Genomic DNA, 17,683 nt, shown 5'->3' with positions numbered 1-17,683 from the left:
TTTTATTATCTTGATCTCTTTAACGAGGAAGGGGAATAAAGGAAATGTATAGACTTTTTTTGCAATGTTATTGAAATCACGTCAGACCATTTGTGTTTAAAAAAAAAGTCTGAAGTGGTTTTAAAACATTTACTCTTGTCATTTTTCACTGTTTTTGATAATGACTTCTAAAGACGGCATTTGACAGTTACAGAGAAAAATAAGGCAATTCGTTCTACATAAATATTAAGTGAGAGCATTGCATATAGTTCGGTTCATGTGATCATATATCCAACAATTGGAAACAAACCACATACTATCATAAGTATCAATTTATTTTGCCGATAAGTTTTGTCGTGACTACAGAGGATTTGGTTAGATTGATATCGTTACTCGATCCATTCACTTTACCATGAATACACATCACCGGAAGTGTGGCGGATGTCCTAGAATGACCAACTAGTGAGATGGATGATGACGATTAATGTAATTTTATGTAAGATTTTGAATGATTTAAAAGATTCAGAATGTAAATAAGGCTTGTGAGATATCATGTTGTATATTCAAGAGGTACATGTAACAAATTATGGTGGACTAATTTAATCTGGCAAGTTTGAAAAATATATTGTAAGTATAACTATTTATAACACCAATTATTCAATTTACATCATTTTGTTAAATATGTAAAACTGTTTTTTTTTTAATGCTTATGCGTTCTGTATACATATACATTTTCCCCAAAGTTCATTGAAAAACGTTTTGGCAGAGGAATATAAATAATTCCCTACAACTGAGAATTTACTTCCAAACATAGTTTTACTGTATTTAAAAGCAGGGTTCTTGCGCCAGTTTGAATTTCTTTTACGTAGCAGTTTCCAAACAAATAACAGTAAGGAGTAAAATTTGTGTTCATATCTGACAGTATAAATATCAAGCCTATCTTATCATTTATTCAATATTTAAAAGTGCTTTAAATCAAACATAAATCTACATACATGTACATGTAGCTATGGTAATTTTCCAAACTAACTGTACATCGTGTTATCAGTTAACTTTGGTAATGTTGGTAATGTACATGTGTAATATGCAATTGATTTGACTCAACAGGTATTAAATTGTTTGATAGTTCTGCGTTAGGTTGGATAGAACTAATCAATATGAAGCGATAAAAATTTATATTACACAGAACAAATCAAGATTCCCTCCTGATTTTATGTTACCAATATTTGATGTTTTAAATGCCCCATCTGCTACTTCCGGTGGGATCTACCGCCCATTGGACAAGTTCATTTTATGCCATTCTTATTAACTGTACATTGAGTAGTGAAACAAGTCAATAATGAAGACCATGTTTCTTTAAACTTCAGCGGCACTTAGAGAATTGTAATTTGCCAATGAAATATAATTTAAGAAAGAACAATAATATTAAAGTATTTTTCTTATTGAGGGTGGAGAAGGTTAATGTGTTTTCTTGTCTTATTCAGGTTTAAATATAATTTAATTATAAAGTCATAGCACTAAGCGTTCCAATGTTATAGACTGAGAATGTTGGAAAAAAAATTAACGTAAATCAAACTGTAAGATCAAAGAGGTAAAAAAATATGTTGGTATCTAAATTCTTCAAATATTAGGTCAAACTCAAAGAATAGTAAAAAAAAATGTTGGTTACAAAACACCTAGCATAACTTTTGGCTAAAGTTAAAATTTGGTAAAAATTTTGCAGAAGTAGGAATGGTCAAACTCCAAAGTCATGATGTAAATATTATTGGTACCCATAGAAATGTCTTTTCATAAAGGGTATACATAAAGAGTATATGAAACCTTTAGCATCAACCATTAAATAATGGGCAAGGATAAAGGTTTTCGGACAAACAAACAGTCCGACGGAGAGACCAAAAACTATATGCCGTAAAACTTTTCGATTACGTCGGCAAAAAACCCCACACACATTGCAATTTAAAGTTGGAAACAATGTATTTAAAAAAAGAGAAATATTTATCCCCAGAAAGCACATATACCATCTAAGTGTTGATATAGTGACACATTAACATTTGGTTGAATAACATCCTCAATACTTACAACCAATGACTCTAGTGTACTTATAGATGTACTTACATTGAAATCGATTTAATGTCACCTGTTTTTAGAATTTGATGTTTGGGTCATTCAATAAGCGTTTCAACATCATGTGATCATACCAATCTCTAACACCAGAAAAAATCCCAATGATTGTATCTACTCTAGCTGGCTACTCGGTTCAGTGTACCCCTATGATAAACTTCCACATGAACAGAAGGTTTCTTGCCCCCCGGTAATGGCCTCTTGTTGTCTTTGTACTCTTGATTTCCTTGATAAATCGGGTCGATTGACAGCAACAAAAATTCAGTCGAGTTTATGTTTGGGAATTTCATACCTTGGACTGGATTATCACTTGAGTAGGTACGTACATCTTATCCTGGTTTTCTAAGGATTTTTTGGGGGAGGGGGCGGAGGGAGGGAGTGTATCAAGGCAAATAGAACATATCAAACTGAAATTTGATGATTAAAACAAACGAACTACTCGCCATGAATCTGCCTTTATATCAGAAGCATACATGTAATGTCAGGGAAAGAGGAGAGTGTGTTAATGTTAAGAATTATTTTCAATTGCTTACAATCTAGATGAAGACTTTCGGGAAGTGAATATCCTTCATTCATCGAACACGCTTTTTGCAAGATTGAAGAGGAATAGAAAAACTACTTTGATAATGTAGAAACCTAACTGTAAAGGTGTATTCAAATTATTTCATAATTACATATTAATTAAAAAAATTAACATTTCCTTGCCATTGTATTTGTACTCAAGGTTGATGTAAATAAACACATACATATATACATTTACCAATTTCCTTGTATTCAATTGTATGTATTTGTATAAAGGGTTACTAGGTCAAAAGACTGGTCTATATACTTAAAATATATTATTATTTCCTTGAGTTGTTTCCTCGGTTAGCTCTTTACATGGTTTTGAATTCAAAAAGTGTTACACATGGTTCATAACTATAAATGGCCTAAGGCCTGCATTGTTACTTAAGCCCTCGGGTTTTATCCCCTTTGCTAAGAGTTCTTTCAATATTAGATTGAGTTTGATTTTTACTGAGAAAGATATACTAGTACAACTTAGAGAATTAATTGAAAATATAAACATGCAGTGCATTTAATCTCCTGTGCTTAATTTTTGGTGTATGGCAGACTCGACACTTATGCCACTGGCTTATAATTTAAGTTAAAACAAATCTTCTGACAATCTGTCCACCATCTTTGTATTGAAAGGAGAGCTAGAAGGCAGGTTTATGTACAAATATACCCAATAAAATCTTATTGCCATCTAATATGCTTCGGTGCGTTAAATCGCGGACGGAGCTATATTTATTATTTCATGCAGATTCTAATAGCTGTATCAACTTTCACTATATACCATGAATAGCGGCAGAAAATTTCAACAGTGTCTAGTAACACCTCTCATTTCATCCTTGGAGATCAGATGCTGTAACAAAATATGTCTGTTTGTGATATATCAAAAAATTTAACTAATTTTAATACTTGAATTGAATTTTTTGTTAGGTTGACCAAGATGAAATAGTAGAAAATTACCGGCATGTCAGATCCTGGAAATATCACTAACATTTCTCCGGAACCCGAATCTGAAATATATAGTACCTCTGCAGAACCGGAACTAAGTCATAACAGTACTACAGCGTACCCGGAAGCGGAACCGGAACCAGAACCAGAGGGGTGGCCAGAACCCGAGCCCGAATGGTCATTAGCGATAGAGGAGTGGGGCCCAGCATGGCCTTTCCATACATATTTCTTTGGATGTGCTTTTCTAGTTGCGGATATTTTAGCCATTTGTTTTTTGTTTCGAGCAATAAAAGGATTCAATAGACATTACAAAAGTAGCCTATCTGGGTCTCTTCTAGCAATGTTAGTCATGTTTTGTTCACTTCGATTTATATACCTGATCGTAGACCCCTATCATACAAAGAAAGTTTTCAGCAGACTCGCTGCTAGATTACTGTGGTCACTGGGAAGTCCCTTTTTACTCTCTTCCTTCAGTCTCGTTCTCTTGGCGCTGATTGACACTACAAAAATGAGCGTGGGACCCCCCAAATTCCAAAAATTACCGGCTATTTTAGGATTTACAGCCGCTCACGTGATCCTGGTCATTTCTACTGACCTCTCTGTGTTGTTCTTCCCAGAGACGGACCCTCTCCTTGTGGTTTGTCAGGGCCTGTTCATCGTGTTTGGGTTTCTGATGTGTGTGGGATATCTATACGTAGCGGTAAAGATTCGGAGTAATCTGTCCGCCAGCAGTCATCTTCCAAAAGGTTGGTATTTTGGTTTCTACTTAATATACTGTTTTTATTGTAATTCAAATTTCAACTCACACTGATAATGATAGAAGTGATTAAAATGTTCAATGTTTTCAGTGAGTTGTAATAATACAAATGCATGAAAAAGTCACAAAGAAAGTATCAAGTGATTTATTTATTACATGCATGGCAGTGGTTCTAGTAATCGACAATCATGGATTTCTAAAGAAAATGAAAATTAACTTCTGTCAAAATGTGAAATGACGTTACTATCGCGTTTCATTTCTGCTTTTCACCTCTAAAATTTATTCCTGGCATGCTAATTGATCGCTTGTGTTAATAAGTTCATATCAAGGTTAAATATTCCGATATTATTGATCAAAAGAAATACTAATTATTGCAATTCATACAGTAAAAACCCATCAGTAGTTGCAAAGGGAATATTAAGTTCTAATTGTTTTTATTACGGTAAATGTTTGTCCTTATTAGTGATACCGTCGCCGTACATTAAACGTTTTGTTTCACAATACCTCCACATCAAATGGAGTCATTTTCACCCGACACCCGTTCAGTTTGCTTTCGCTACAATTGCTCTTTGAGTCTGCAATATTGGCGTGCTAGGGCATTCAAATTTCATTTTTCTTTGACAACATGTGCGTGTTATAATTAAAGGAGAAGCGTGTGTTTGATAATTAATACAGGTATATATGATACTTGTAAAGCTTAACGACAACTTTCCGGTTTTTGTGATGAAAGTGATGGTTGACATTGATGTATTTTAGATATTGAAAATAAATACTGTGGATTATTCTTTCAAATGCCTGGTCTTTCGTTTGATAAGTAACTTGGTAGATATGTATGACATTATTCAGAAGAAATTATGAATATGAATCTAAAAAAAATCCCTGTTCTTTCGAATTTAATGGCATAATAAAAAGTTCGGTGTATAGATGAAAAGCCGCCTAGTACAGTAGTAAGTAAACTAGTAAATGATTATTAACAGCTGATTGTACCTCTTCTATACAGTAATTAAACAATCTGCAATAACGATCAACTTCATTTATTCACTAAATACTATATATTCAAACGAATGGTGCATGAGGACAAATTAAAAGATTCAAATTTCAAGAGAAGGTAATTGATTGACCAGTGGTAGATATTGGAGAAATTCTCACCAACCGTGCGCAGAAAATTGCGCGGCGTAAATCGTACATTATTTTCATTACAGGATTGATTGATTGATTGATTGTACGTGTATGTTTTACGTCCCTCTCTCGAGTGTTTTACTATTTAATATGGAGATCGGTATAGAGCTTCAAATTTTGTCCTATACTCGGCACTCATGGCCATTGAGCAGGAGGGACCTTTTTAGTGCCAGCCCCTACTGCGACACGGGGCTTCGGTTTTTAAGTCTCACCCGAAGGGACCGGTTGCCATGTCCCATACTGGGATTCGAACCTGCGAAGTAAGGATCGTCTTCTTACTTCGCGACTGTAGAGCAGACGTTCTATCAACTGCGCCACGCAGGCCACATTCAGAACCTGTAGCGGTATGGCCTAAAGACTAAAATATAAAACCATAACGCTACAGTTCTGCAGCTACATGCATGTAACGGACACCTTCTAGAGATCCATTCATTATGAAATAAAGGTCTCTGCGTGATATCTTACATCTCATGCCCAAACCATGACTGTCCCACAACAAAAACGGGGAAGCAACAAACCTTGAATCTCTTGTTTTTATTCCTCCATTAGTCCATACAAGCGTACAACCAATAATAAAATCCAGACGAAATCTAGATTCATCAGTCCATAACGATCTGACCCTTATATTTTATGGTGGTCCCGGTTGATATGGTCTAGAGCAAACTGGAGGCGATGGTTGCAATGCTCCACGGTCCTAGCTGGGGTATCTGACACATCAGGAAGTCTGTTTCGTAAGATTTGTGTGGACATCGGTACCTTTTGCTACATTTCTCTCTCTCTTTAGAAGATCTGCTGAAGACATTCGGTTTCTGTTGGCAAATACCCGGTAGTGCTATTTGTCTACATATATCTTTACTTACAGTTGCACATTAGGGCGACCACTTTTAGGTCTCTGTTTGACGATATTCGTCGCTTCACACTGAACACAAGTACGACAACAAAATGATTGAAACCAAGTTGGGCTTCAGCTTCACATTTCCCTAAGGCTTCCTCTACCGTCAAGTGTCTTCTTTAAGACATGATAACTTATTAGATGGCAAAAAGCAACTTATATTGTACAAATAATCAAATCTTGTTCCTTTTGAAGTTCACAATTCAGTCTATAAGACAACTAATATCACAGGAAAATATGGATAATGCCAACCTTTCAATAACTGAAATTCGCAGAAAATGACCACAAATCAAGAATGTGTTTCCGAAAATCGCCACAAATCAAGGGTGTGTTTGACTTCATGAACATGTATGGAAACAAAGATAAGACAAAAGAAAGCGTACCATGTGTAAAAAATCTAGGCGCGTTTTTCGAACATCTTAAAAAAACAGGTAAATTATGCTATTTCCTAGTAAGCAATATTGGACGTATACGGCGCTTTCTTACAAAAGAAGCCTGCAAGACCATGGTGAATGCCGTTATCACTGCCAGATTGGACTATGGGAACTGCCTTCTATACGGAGTGTCAAAGGCCTTACTAGAACGGATTCAAAAAGTCCAGAACACTGCAGCTCGTTTAGTTACAAGATCATCCAAACGGGAGCATATTACATCTATCCTAGCTGATCTTCATTGGCTACCCGTTTCTTTTCGTCCACAATATAAAATCTTGACATACCGTATGTCTACCAATCCTTACACGGGTTAGCTCCATCTTACATCAAAGATCTTATAATGGAATACAAGCCCACCAGATCACTGCGATCTGAGTCAACATCACGATTAGTTGTTCCTAATATCAGGACGAAGACATATGGCGAACGACGACTTGGTTGGGCAGCAGCATTTTTGTGGAACGACCTTCCTAATGACATAAAGCAGGCCCAGTCCCTGGATATTTTCAAAAGACAATTAAAGACGCATTTTTATAAAATAGCTTTTTAATTATCAGTTGCTCAACTTTTAGCAGCAAATCACAAATGATGTTCCTTTATTGAGTTTTATTAATGGCGTAATTGTATTTTGTATGTAATTTTAGTATTTTAATGTTATAATTTCGAACACATGAGTATGGGTTAATATTTTATATATGTTTTCATAGCTTTTAAATTATGTTTACTTGCGTTTTATTGTACAGCGCTTTAGAGTTAAATTATTAATATTTAGCGCTTTATAAATTCATATATTATTATTATTATTAAAAGCAATACAAAAAAAAAACAAAAAAAAATAGCTAATGAAATTCAAGTTTTTTAAAACTTTAGTCTTCCCTAATACTGTAGCCTAACCCTACCTACGGGGGACCATAAGTCCGAAATTTAAACAATTTTAAATACAGTATACATTTTGTCAAAATATAAATTTATGGTCAAGAGGTTTTAAAGAGTTTTTTTTTTAGACACCCATCCAATATTTTCCTTTTCTTAATATCTTCTTTTAGAGTAGCTGTAGAACTGTAGCTCTCCGAAAAATTCTTACCTCACTTGAAAAAAAGCTATATTTCAAAAAAGTCCTTACTCCTCTATTACTTTCGTAGTTTACACTTGTACTAAGTGCGTTGGACCGAATTATCGTGAAGACCAAAATGGCAGTATAAATAGGCAAAATTTTCAATGATTTCAATTTCAGGGCCAGGAGGGCTGTTAAAAACAATTATAAGGAATGTTTTATTGTGGAAACAGTGAAAGAATATGTTTGAAACACACGTTTAGTAATATTTTGAGATGACAGTTTTAAAAACACTGAGAAATAAATTGCGAAACAGCGCACTTTTTTTGTGCGCAATAAATATACAGTTTTTTCTATGGGTGGCACTGTAGCTCTCCCGTCTGTCAATAGATTTTTTTTCGGAGAGCTACAGTTCTGCAGCTACTTTTAGAAGGGAAAATGACCCATCAAATGAAAAAAAAATCTAGAAAAGGATACTAAATGTACTATTTTTTGCGTAAGACAACACTAAATATATATCGATCAATATAGCATCTTGCTATTAAGTATTGTAATTCCCATTTTAATGTTTTTAATTTTTCCGTTGGCGACCATTAATATTTTCACGTCATTAAAAAACAAATTTTGTTTAATAGAACATCAATTTGATTTTGCTTTGTCTCCTTATTTAAAACCGTTTTGATATTGTCTGGTATTGCACAATGTAACTAATGAGTTTTATTTTTTTGGTTTTCAGACAACTCTGGAATATCACGTCTGATTTTTACCTGTTATTTGTCCTCCGTCATCGGTTTTATGATCATAGCCACACACATCTACGCCGCCTCTAGCGTGTTCGGAGTGTTCAGTGACGTCACATTTGTGGACTCTTGGTCATGGTGGGCACTGCAAACACTAATGCGTTCCGAAGAGCTAGCGGAAGTTATTGTTGTCATATGTGTTGCTAAAAGGTCACTGCTTCCAAAGAAGGCTTTCAAAAGATTGGTTTCCTGTTTAACCTGCTGTAACAGAGACAGAGTTAAGAAAATACACATATACCCCCTGAACGATACGTATGAACAAACACACGATATAAATACCGACACTCTACAGACACACAATGGAGTCAAAAGTACTCATTAATTCAATCAGATGTTTATTTACACAATGATGGTTATTGATTAATCTATATTATAATAGATTTCCTGGTGATGAATATAGGCATTGAATTCTTCGAATACTTTTCGTTGTTTTGTTTTTGATTCCAGTAAATATTGCGCAGAAGTTCAAAGGTCAAAATACTCCCCTTACTCCTCTCTAAAAGTTGTCTATCTTCTTTTTTCTGATATTTTCTTTCAGTTTATGCATTTTTTAAGATTATGAAATATAATAAAATTTATCATTATAATATTACAAGCATATACATGTATTTAAATTTACAATTACATGTAAGGGTCTTTCTTCTACGGAAGTCTATTGGTGGCACTGTTGCTTGGCGACGGGACACACCCCACCCCCTTCCCTTATTCTGTACCCCAAGATTTATTTGACTTTTTGTACTAAATTGTTCTTTCTATGACATAATAACAAAGTATTGCAGCTGAAAAATCCAAAATTTAAACTAAAACTAGCCTTTTATTACAAAAATCCATACTCTCTTACAATACACTGCTACCACAGGGGCTTGTCACGAAATATTTATCTTCTTTTAATGAATATAGGCATTGAATTCTTTGAATACTTTTCGTTGTTTTGTGTATTTGTTATGTGTTATTTGTATGTGTTACAACCCCTACTATAAAAATACATTATTTATACATTATACATATGTATTTTTATAGTAGGGGTAACTACAGTACAGGCCACGAGTTTTCCGCAACGCTCGGTGGAAAAAACAACGTGTGAAACGCTCTGTGTTACACCGTGTACACGGTGTAGCACGGTGCGTGTGTATTTGAAATATACAGGTAGGCACACCGTGCCGCACCGTGTCTAGAAAAATCTCAGCTAATATCCTCCGTGTCGCACCGTGTCCAGTAAATTTCGCTCCGTGTCGCACTGCGTGTCCAGAAAATTCTCCTCCAAGCTGCACCGTGTAAATAGTATTACAGAGAAAATCGTTTGTTTCTGATAAAAATTAAATAATAAATTTTGATGACAATTTATAACTTTGGTTTATGTATATATAATAATCGTTTTTATTCTACCAAGTATTGGACTCTGAATGGCACGCGTGATATTGAGATAAGATATAGGTAAAAAAAAAATTGAATGATTTTCATTTGAATTAACTGTGTGTCTAGAAATTTATATTTTAGTAAAATTATTCATCCACGTTACAAAATCAAAATTATGAATTTTAGTTTAAATGAATAATTTTATCTCATGTGTTCATGTAACAAAGGAAGACGAAATGGCGTCGAGCTGCATTCGTGTCACATACACTGTATAGTATAAAATCCGTATGTTCATGGTTTTAACATGTACAGTACTAGTGTACGATCCAAGCATTATTATGTATATTACTTATTAAAATACATTTATTTTGTTCATCTGGAATAATTCTGAATGTGGATGCGAAAATCGTCAACAGAAACACGAAATTAATGCAATAATTTCAAAGCGTATTTCTCGTAACAGCAAACATTATTTTCATAGCGTAGTATTCACTACGTTATGTTTTAAAAATCCTCTCAGTGTAAGTAATTATTTTTAAAAGATTTTCTTTATTCTTATAAGTTTTTCTATTCTTGTAAAGTGTATAAAAAGCAATACCAGAGAGAGAGAGAGAGAGATTAATACAACCCCCTTCTAACATAGACTGTATTTTTTTTTTTTTTTTTTTTTTTTTTTTGATTCTTCGTTTTATTTAAGTTACGGAAGTAACAATTAATCATTCTTTAATTTTATTTAATTGCCACAACTTTTGTTCATATTCATCCCATTTAATGCAATCAATTGCTGTACGCAAATAATCCTCGTGCATCACCTGCCAATCCCATGACGCTAGGTGACCTTGAGTCTGTTTACGCGGAAAGAATTTTTCTTGTGATTTGAAACAATCTTATGGTCAGTTCCGAGTTCACACCTGTTTAAAAAATATATTGGGTCGCTGCCGGTGGGCCAGGGGCGCCGTTTGTTTATCACACCTTTCAAATTCTTTAGCTCTGACCACAGCAAGTGTATACATGTAACACACTCAAATGATATGCGAAATTCATTTTCCAGCTTTCACTACAACAACGATTATAAACTTACTTGTACAGTGTACTTTGTTGATTTATTTATCCTTTTTCAGACACAAATAAGCATGTATCCCGTATAGATTAAGATTTTAAAAAACATAACATAAATTTGCAGACTTCTGATAAAGTTTTAACCAGCTGATTCGTATCGCTTTCTGGAAGGGGGGGGGGGGCATTTTTAAAAATCGCTAAATATCTATATGTTTTCTCAAACCGTTTTTTTTCACACGATATATTTCAGAATGAAGTGATATTCGTACTGAAGTTAGTACATTTCATTTGCCAAAAATTCGGCTGTGATTTTTGTATTCAGCGTGTTTACTAAGTTGATCGCTATTTTAATTAATGAAATTTATCAGATTATCATCTCTGAGTTTACCGCATTTAATATTTATCTCCATATTTTACATAATTACAGATTTTTAGTGTTAGTCTTACTGCAATAATCCTTATCTGAATCTGTCCAATGATTCGCCGAGTATCGGTATCAAAGAGCAGAATTCATGTGCGAGTCTGATACGAATTTTTTTTTTTTTTTAAATTATTCTAGACACAGTACATACATGTATGCCATAAGTGTTCGTCCAAATTCAAAATGGCCGCCGTAGTAACTAGACGCTTCGGAAAAATAAAACACAGAAATAAAATTATAAAATATTTTTTCTTACCTTAATACTTTGTTATATAGCCTTTTGACCTCAGAACTTTCTGTATTCGTCTTGGGATCGACCTGTATAAGCCCTGAACATAATAAATTGGGATGTTTATCCAGATACGTCGAATGGCTGCCTCCAGCTGATTTTTACACAAGAATATTTCGTTGCCGTTTTTCAGTTCTCTTTTCAGTCTCAACCAGATATTTTCAATAATGTTCAAATCAGGACTCTGAGCGGGCCAAACCATTGAATGAATATTATTCTGTAATTTATATTCTTGAACTACTCGGGCTCTGTGAATAGGGGCGTTGTCATCTTGAAATATATAGTTATTTCGAGGAAAATGGCGTGCTATGACTGGCCAAAGTTGATCTTCAATTATATCAATGTATTTTCTAGCATTAATGTTACCATCTACAACAGTCTAGTCCCTACACCGTTGAAAGTGATGCAGCCCCATATCATTAAACTAAACTTCGGTGTTGGAGGTTGCGAGAGACAACATGGCATCCACTCTTCGCCCACCTTTCTCCATATAAAAACACGGTTATCAGTCCCAACGTCCACTTTGCACTCATCACTAAAGATGACCCTGTTCCAATAATTATCTATAGTTTTGTATCTGTTTCCTCTACACCAGGAGAGCCGTGCTTTTCTGTTCACTTCGCGAATTCTTATGCGCTTTCGAACAACTCTTCTAAAATACCCCTGTTTGTACAAATTTCGCTGAACTGTCCGTTTAGATATAGCAGAGTCTCTATTTTCATTGAATAAGGCTGTTATGTCTGATAATTTTCTCTTTCTGTTTTCTTTCACCAACCTTAAAATGCTGCGACTGTCTCTGTCACTTAGCTTTGCCTGCTTCCCTTTCCTCGGTATGTTTTCTACACTTCCTCGCTTGCGATACCGGTCAACTACAGAAGTTATTGTAGACCGGGGAATTTGTAATCTCCTTGCTATTTCTGAATGTTTTAATCCAGACAGGTAAAGAGAAACGATGACTTCTTTAACATCAGTACTCAATTCTTTACGCACGGTAGCCATTTTGTTTACAGGGGAAATACACAGCAGACGAAAATAATTTTGCTACGTAATTGTGACACCTGACAGTCACGTGGATATGCTATAAATATATACTTATTTATTCAACATTGACGCCATGGTTAAAAGATACAGCGTCGACGAAGTTATGTGAAAATGTAAAGTGACGTAATGAAAATTGAATTTGGACGAACACTTATGGCACATCACTGATATATATATATATATATATATATATATATATATATATATATATATATATATATATATATATATATATATATATATATATATATATATATATAGAAAAATAATCCAGAGTTTGGAAAAGATGATCACATTTTATTCCAAAGCGCTTTCGCCATTCGGCTCTTCAGTGGATTTTGAATAACAATAGCAATATATATATATATATAAATTCTTACAAAATAATTAATTCACTTAATATTATCACGTATCTGATGTGTACTACGTATGAATGCATACGTATGGAAAAACGATCTTGTATCATCAATTTAATTGAACACGGTTAAAATCAAAATCGAAAATAGAGAGGATCAAGTAATTCATTTATGAAAGTGTGTTTCCTCTTAGTGTAATATAATAATAGTCTATTGAACTTTTTATGACTAATATAATTAGGATTTAACTTGAAACGTGATAGTACATTTTTTTTTTTTTTTTTTTTTGCTGGACACGAGTACATTGTTAATTTATTAAATTAAATTTTAAGGCATCCAACTAGTTTAAACATCTGTAAGCGATAAATTACAAATATTAATTTATGGAAAAGTACAACAAATATTTCAAAAGAAAGTTGATTAATTTTATTAAATAAGGGCAATGAAAATGTTTAAAATATTTATCATCAGAACTGTGACACACCGTGTTACACGGTGCACAGAAACGCTGACTTCAAAGATGCCGACAAGGTTGGAGGTGACTGGTCCACGCTAAAGCGTGGACTTGCGGTCCACGGGGTCCCGTGTTTTTTGCGGAAAACTCGAGGCCTGTACTGTATATTAAAAGACGATAAATATTTCGTGACAAGCCGCTACATACACGAGATGTACAAAGGGAAGCAACCTTTTTGTGCATGTGGCTTGGGCAACATCTTTTCAGAATGAAAATACAATTTATTTTTTTTGTTTAGATGAACGCATGCATTCAGTTATTACATGAACTGTTTCAAAATTCTTAACATCTCAAGTAATTAACATTTAAACCTTGTGGTTTGTTTTGAGATCTCATTTGTACTACTAGTATATCATATGCACTATATTATACACATAAGGCCCACATGTTTTATTACTGAACATGTTCATCTTTGCATTACCTCCCTTTGAGCATATTCCGGAGACAGGTGAAGCTTTATATTCTAAACAATGACAACAAACTTACAATCTGCTGTATTATTATTTTGTGTTATTGTTTAGGGTGTTTTGTTTACGATTAATAAGGAATGCGATACACCACAATAAAGATACAATGTAATTGCATACCGCTGTGAAGTGACTACCGCGAGGAATATCAGTACTGTAACGGTATGGTTTTATATATTGGTCTTTGAACAGTTATGGTCAAAGACTAATATATAAAACCATAACGCTACAGATCAGTTATATTTTCGATTTCAAATCAATAAGAGAATTCTACGTCGTATTTAAATCCGCCTTCTGTTCTTGATCTGGAGCTACATTCTTTATACGCAATAAAAGTCAAGGCCAATTAAGGGTAAAACATTGTGAGGTTGTCTACTGTCAGATTCGTTTTATTTATTTATTTATTTTTTTTATTATTTTTTTGCATTGAATATTTATATTTAAATAGTCAATATATCTGAATTTGTCGGTTCAATGTTCTAGGTTTCATATCAATCATTTTGTTGTGTTTTTTTTTCGTCTTTTTTTCTTTTTTTTTCTTCCTTTTTTTGTAAAAATTGAATTATACATTTTATTTTAAAAAGCTTAAAGTGAAACATACTTGCATGTAAACTTTCAATTGCCGAGCTAATCAGGTTCTATTTTTCCACGTATTTAACTTATATATACCTGTATCAATTGTATAATTTACTGAAATTACATTATATGTACACATATACATGTAAGTAACATAAAGCCTAAAGGTCGTATTCATAAAAAGCATCACAAAAAAAAATGCAATAAATTTGTTAATTTTAAAAAATGTACATTCTAAAGCGCAACCCTGTTTTCCCAATCTTCTTACAGGGGTCCGATAGGGCATATTTCAAATTTTGTGGGCAAAAATATGCAGTGTAATTTCTTTTTAAAATACATATAAAGAGAGACTTGTAAACCAGGAAAAAAAATCCAGAGGCGTAATCACAAACTTAAAAGTGGGGGGGGGCTCAACTCCAGAAATTCTTTGACAAGCAAAAAAAAAAAAAAAAACAAAAAAAAAAAAAAAAAAAAAAAAAAAGAGAAAAATTAAAAATGGCCAAAAGACGAAAACCGATAAAGTGGGGGGGGGGGGGGGGGGAGCTCAACTCCAGAAATTCTTTGACAAGCAAACAAAAAAAAAAAAAAAAAAGAGAGAGAAATTGAAAGTTCCCCAAACTTAAAAGTGGGGGGGAGCTCAACTCCAGAAATTCTTTGACGAGCAAAAAAAAAAAAAAAAAAAAAAAAAAAAAAAAAAAAAAAAAAAAAAAAGTTTTTTTTAAAAAAAAATATTAAAAAAAAAAAAAAAAAAAAAAAAAAAAAAAAAAAAAAAAAAAAAAATATACTTGGAAATTGAAAGTTCCCCAAAGTTGAAAATCCTATTTCGTGGGGGGGGGGGGGGGGGGGCAACAACAAGTTACTTTCAATTCCAATTTTCTCCCACAATTCTTCGATAGTAAAGGTAATGTTGGGGAAAAATAGCTGTGATTTTGATCTTCATTAAAAAGTGGGGGGGCACAGACATACTCTTGCCCCCCCCAGATCTAAAAGTGGGGGGGCTAGTGCCCCCGCTGCCCCCCCTGTGACTACGCCTATGAAATCAGTCTCAAAAGAACTGAATTCGAAGAGAAATTTAACCTATTTATTTTGCACTACCTTAAATGATTAATCAATGTGTTGACTTTTTAAATCATGCATGTTGCACATTACAAATACCGTCTGGCGTTTGCTTTTAGTTCCAGTGCGTCCTTTTGACAGGATATCTATAATCAACAATGAATTTATACACAAGCATTTTAAATATTGACATTCTCAATTCAGTTTGAATAAATTCTTACCCATTCTAAACAAAAAAGGCATTTCACGTACTACACAGAGAACTGCACATATTCAAGAAGCGTACACAGGAACAAGAATATATTTAATGGTTGCAATAAATAATCATTGTATCTTTTATAATATGAAATAATTATTGAAATTGAAAAGTGGTATGAATTTGTACCCTCTGCAAATTGCATTTCAATTTCCTTACAGGTGCGTGTATAGTATTAATTGCAGATTAACTGATTTGTTATTCTGTATAGACCCTTCCTAAACAGCACGACTAGCAGTGCACAAAGACCGTAATCCAGAGGTTATTAATAAAAAGAATCGGTGTCTGTATTTTGACAACTGTAAGTTTGATTCAAACAAGCTGACAAATGTAAATGCACGCACATTAAGAATTGAGCATACCTTATTTTTAAATTAAGATTTAAACACAAAAAGACTTGTGGTCCCTGTGTGTATTTGGAAGTCTAAAAAGATGTACACGTAAAGGAAAGGGGGGGGGGTTAAAAGAATGAACGAAATGTGTAGTTTACAGCCAGTCGAAATATTATTTTTTGTTAATTAGACTAAATTAATGAATATCAAAAAAAAAAGATATCCCGTAGAACACATATGTGCATTGAGCAAACACAAAACTTGACAAGCGTGCATTCACGATTGTTTTGAGATTGATCCCAAAGAAATTATTTTCTTCTCTCTCAACAACAGTGATTTCGCTTTCTAACGAAACTCGGAAAGTCCTTGAATTAATTCAAAATGCACTTGACGAAACTGACAGACGTTTTCATTACCTTTTCTTCATAGGTATTAAATTATAATTTAAAATTAAAATGAACTTTTAAAGGATGAGCGATTAATTATAATGTCTATTTGAATAGAATAAATGTTGGTCGCGTGAAGAACTTATGTTTATACGCTTTCTGCATACTGTATAGCCGACGGCCATTAAGGCAATAAAAAAGAAATTTCTTAGTTTTTGATTCGTGGAAGATGATAATGCACTTTATTATTACCTGTATGACGTTTATTCCGTTTTTATTTACAGACAATGCACAAACACTATTGTTTTACCGCGTTTATTTTTTGTTTAGAAATTTCTTGCATTAATGATAAATTATTTTTATCTATTGATAAGTGTCCACTTCTTTGAGTTATTGTCATAGAAATTATCAGAAACAAGGTCAATTTCCTACAGTCGATCTCTTTTAATATCTACCTGAGTAAACAATGTAAAGTGCAATCTAAATACCCTTGAATATCGGCCCCTTGTCTGCTTGTGTACACGTAGGACTTTTTAAGTCTGACAACTTTATCGAAAGACAATTCATCAAAGTGAACAAATCAGGGCGTATGTAAGCTTAATTTCTTCTGGTTCACAAAAAATCGATATTTTCAATCTCTCGATAATAATTTGAGAAATAATGTTCACAATAAATTATTATAGGAACTTTGCAAAGGGTTTTAAAAAACTTTATTTAAAACACGCGAATTTAAATTTCACACGAGCTCAGTGTCAGACATGTAGGTATAATTAAGTAAATTCTATCAGCTTAAAAACTTACATATGCACTTAAATTACCATTACTGAATGCAAAACAAAGGGCATTCATTACATCACA

General features: G+C 33.6%; 1 protein-coding gene across 3 annotated transcripts; it reads left to right on the top strand.

Moving 5' to 3' along the window:
* The first annotated feature begins 334 nt into the window (after positions 1 to 334).
* LOC134258724 (uncharacterized) lies at positions 335 to 9,108 on the top strand. Of its 3 annotated transcripts, none has more exons than XM_062741283.1 (3): positions 335 to 475; positions 3,583 to 4,346; positions 8,653 to 9,108. In XM_062741283.1, exons 2-3 carry the CDS (start codon positions 3,617 to 3,619, stop codon positions 9,036 to 9,038), a joined length of 1,116 nt encoding a protein of 371 aa, XP_062597267.1. In that variant the 5' UTR covers positions 335 to 475; positions 3,583 to 3,616; the 3' UTR covers positions 9,039 to 9,108. The 3 variants fall into 3 exon arrangements, with proteins under 3 accessions (XP_062597267.1, XP_062597268.1, XP_062597266.1); XM_062741284.1 differs by lacking the exon at positions 335 to 475 and adding an exon at positions 2,096 to 2,414; XM_062741282.1 differs by lacking the exon at positions 335 to 475 and adding an exon at positions 2,096 to 2,418.
* Positions 9,109 to 17,683: the final 8,575 nt, after the last annotated feature.

Source organism: Saccostrea cucullata, unplaced genomic scaffold (genome assembly GCF_032062105.1).
Source record: "Saccostrea cucullata isolate Sc308-1 unplaced genomic scaffold, CSIRO_AGI_Scuc_v1 ctg27, whole genome shotgun sequence".
Taxonomy (NCBI): Eukaryota; Metazoa; Mollusca; class Bivalvia; order Ostreida; family Ostreidae; genus Saccostrea; species Saccostrea cuccullata.
The sequence above is the reverse complement of the archived record's forward strand: the minus strand, read 5'-3'. Positions and strand labels throughout refer to the sequence as shown.

What these genes read in the sequence shown, in the direction of transcription:
- LOC134258724 (XM_062741283.1), top strand. Translation starts at nt 3,617, where the DNA reads ATGTCAGATCCTGGAAATATCACTAACATTTCTCCGGAACCCGAATCT. An exon ending in CAGCAGTCATCTTCCAAAAG is followed by an intron (nt 4,347 to 8,652) that starts GTTGGTATTTTG and finishes TTTGGTTTTCAG; the next exon opens with ACAACTCTGGAATATCACGT.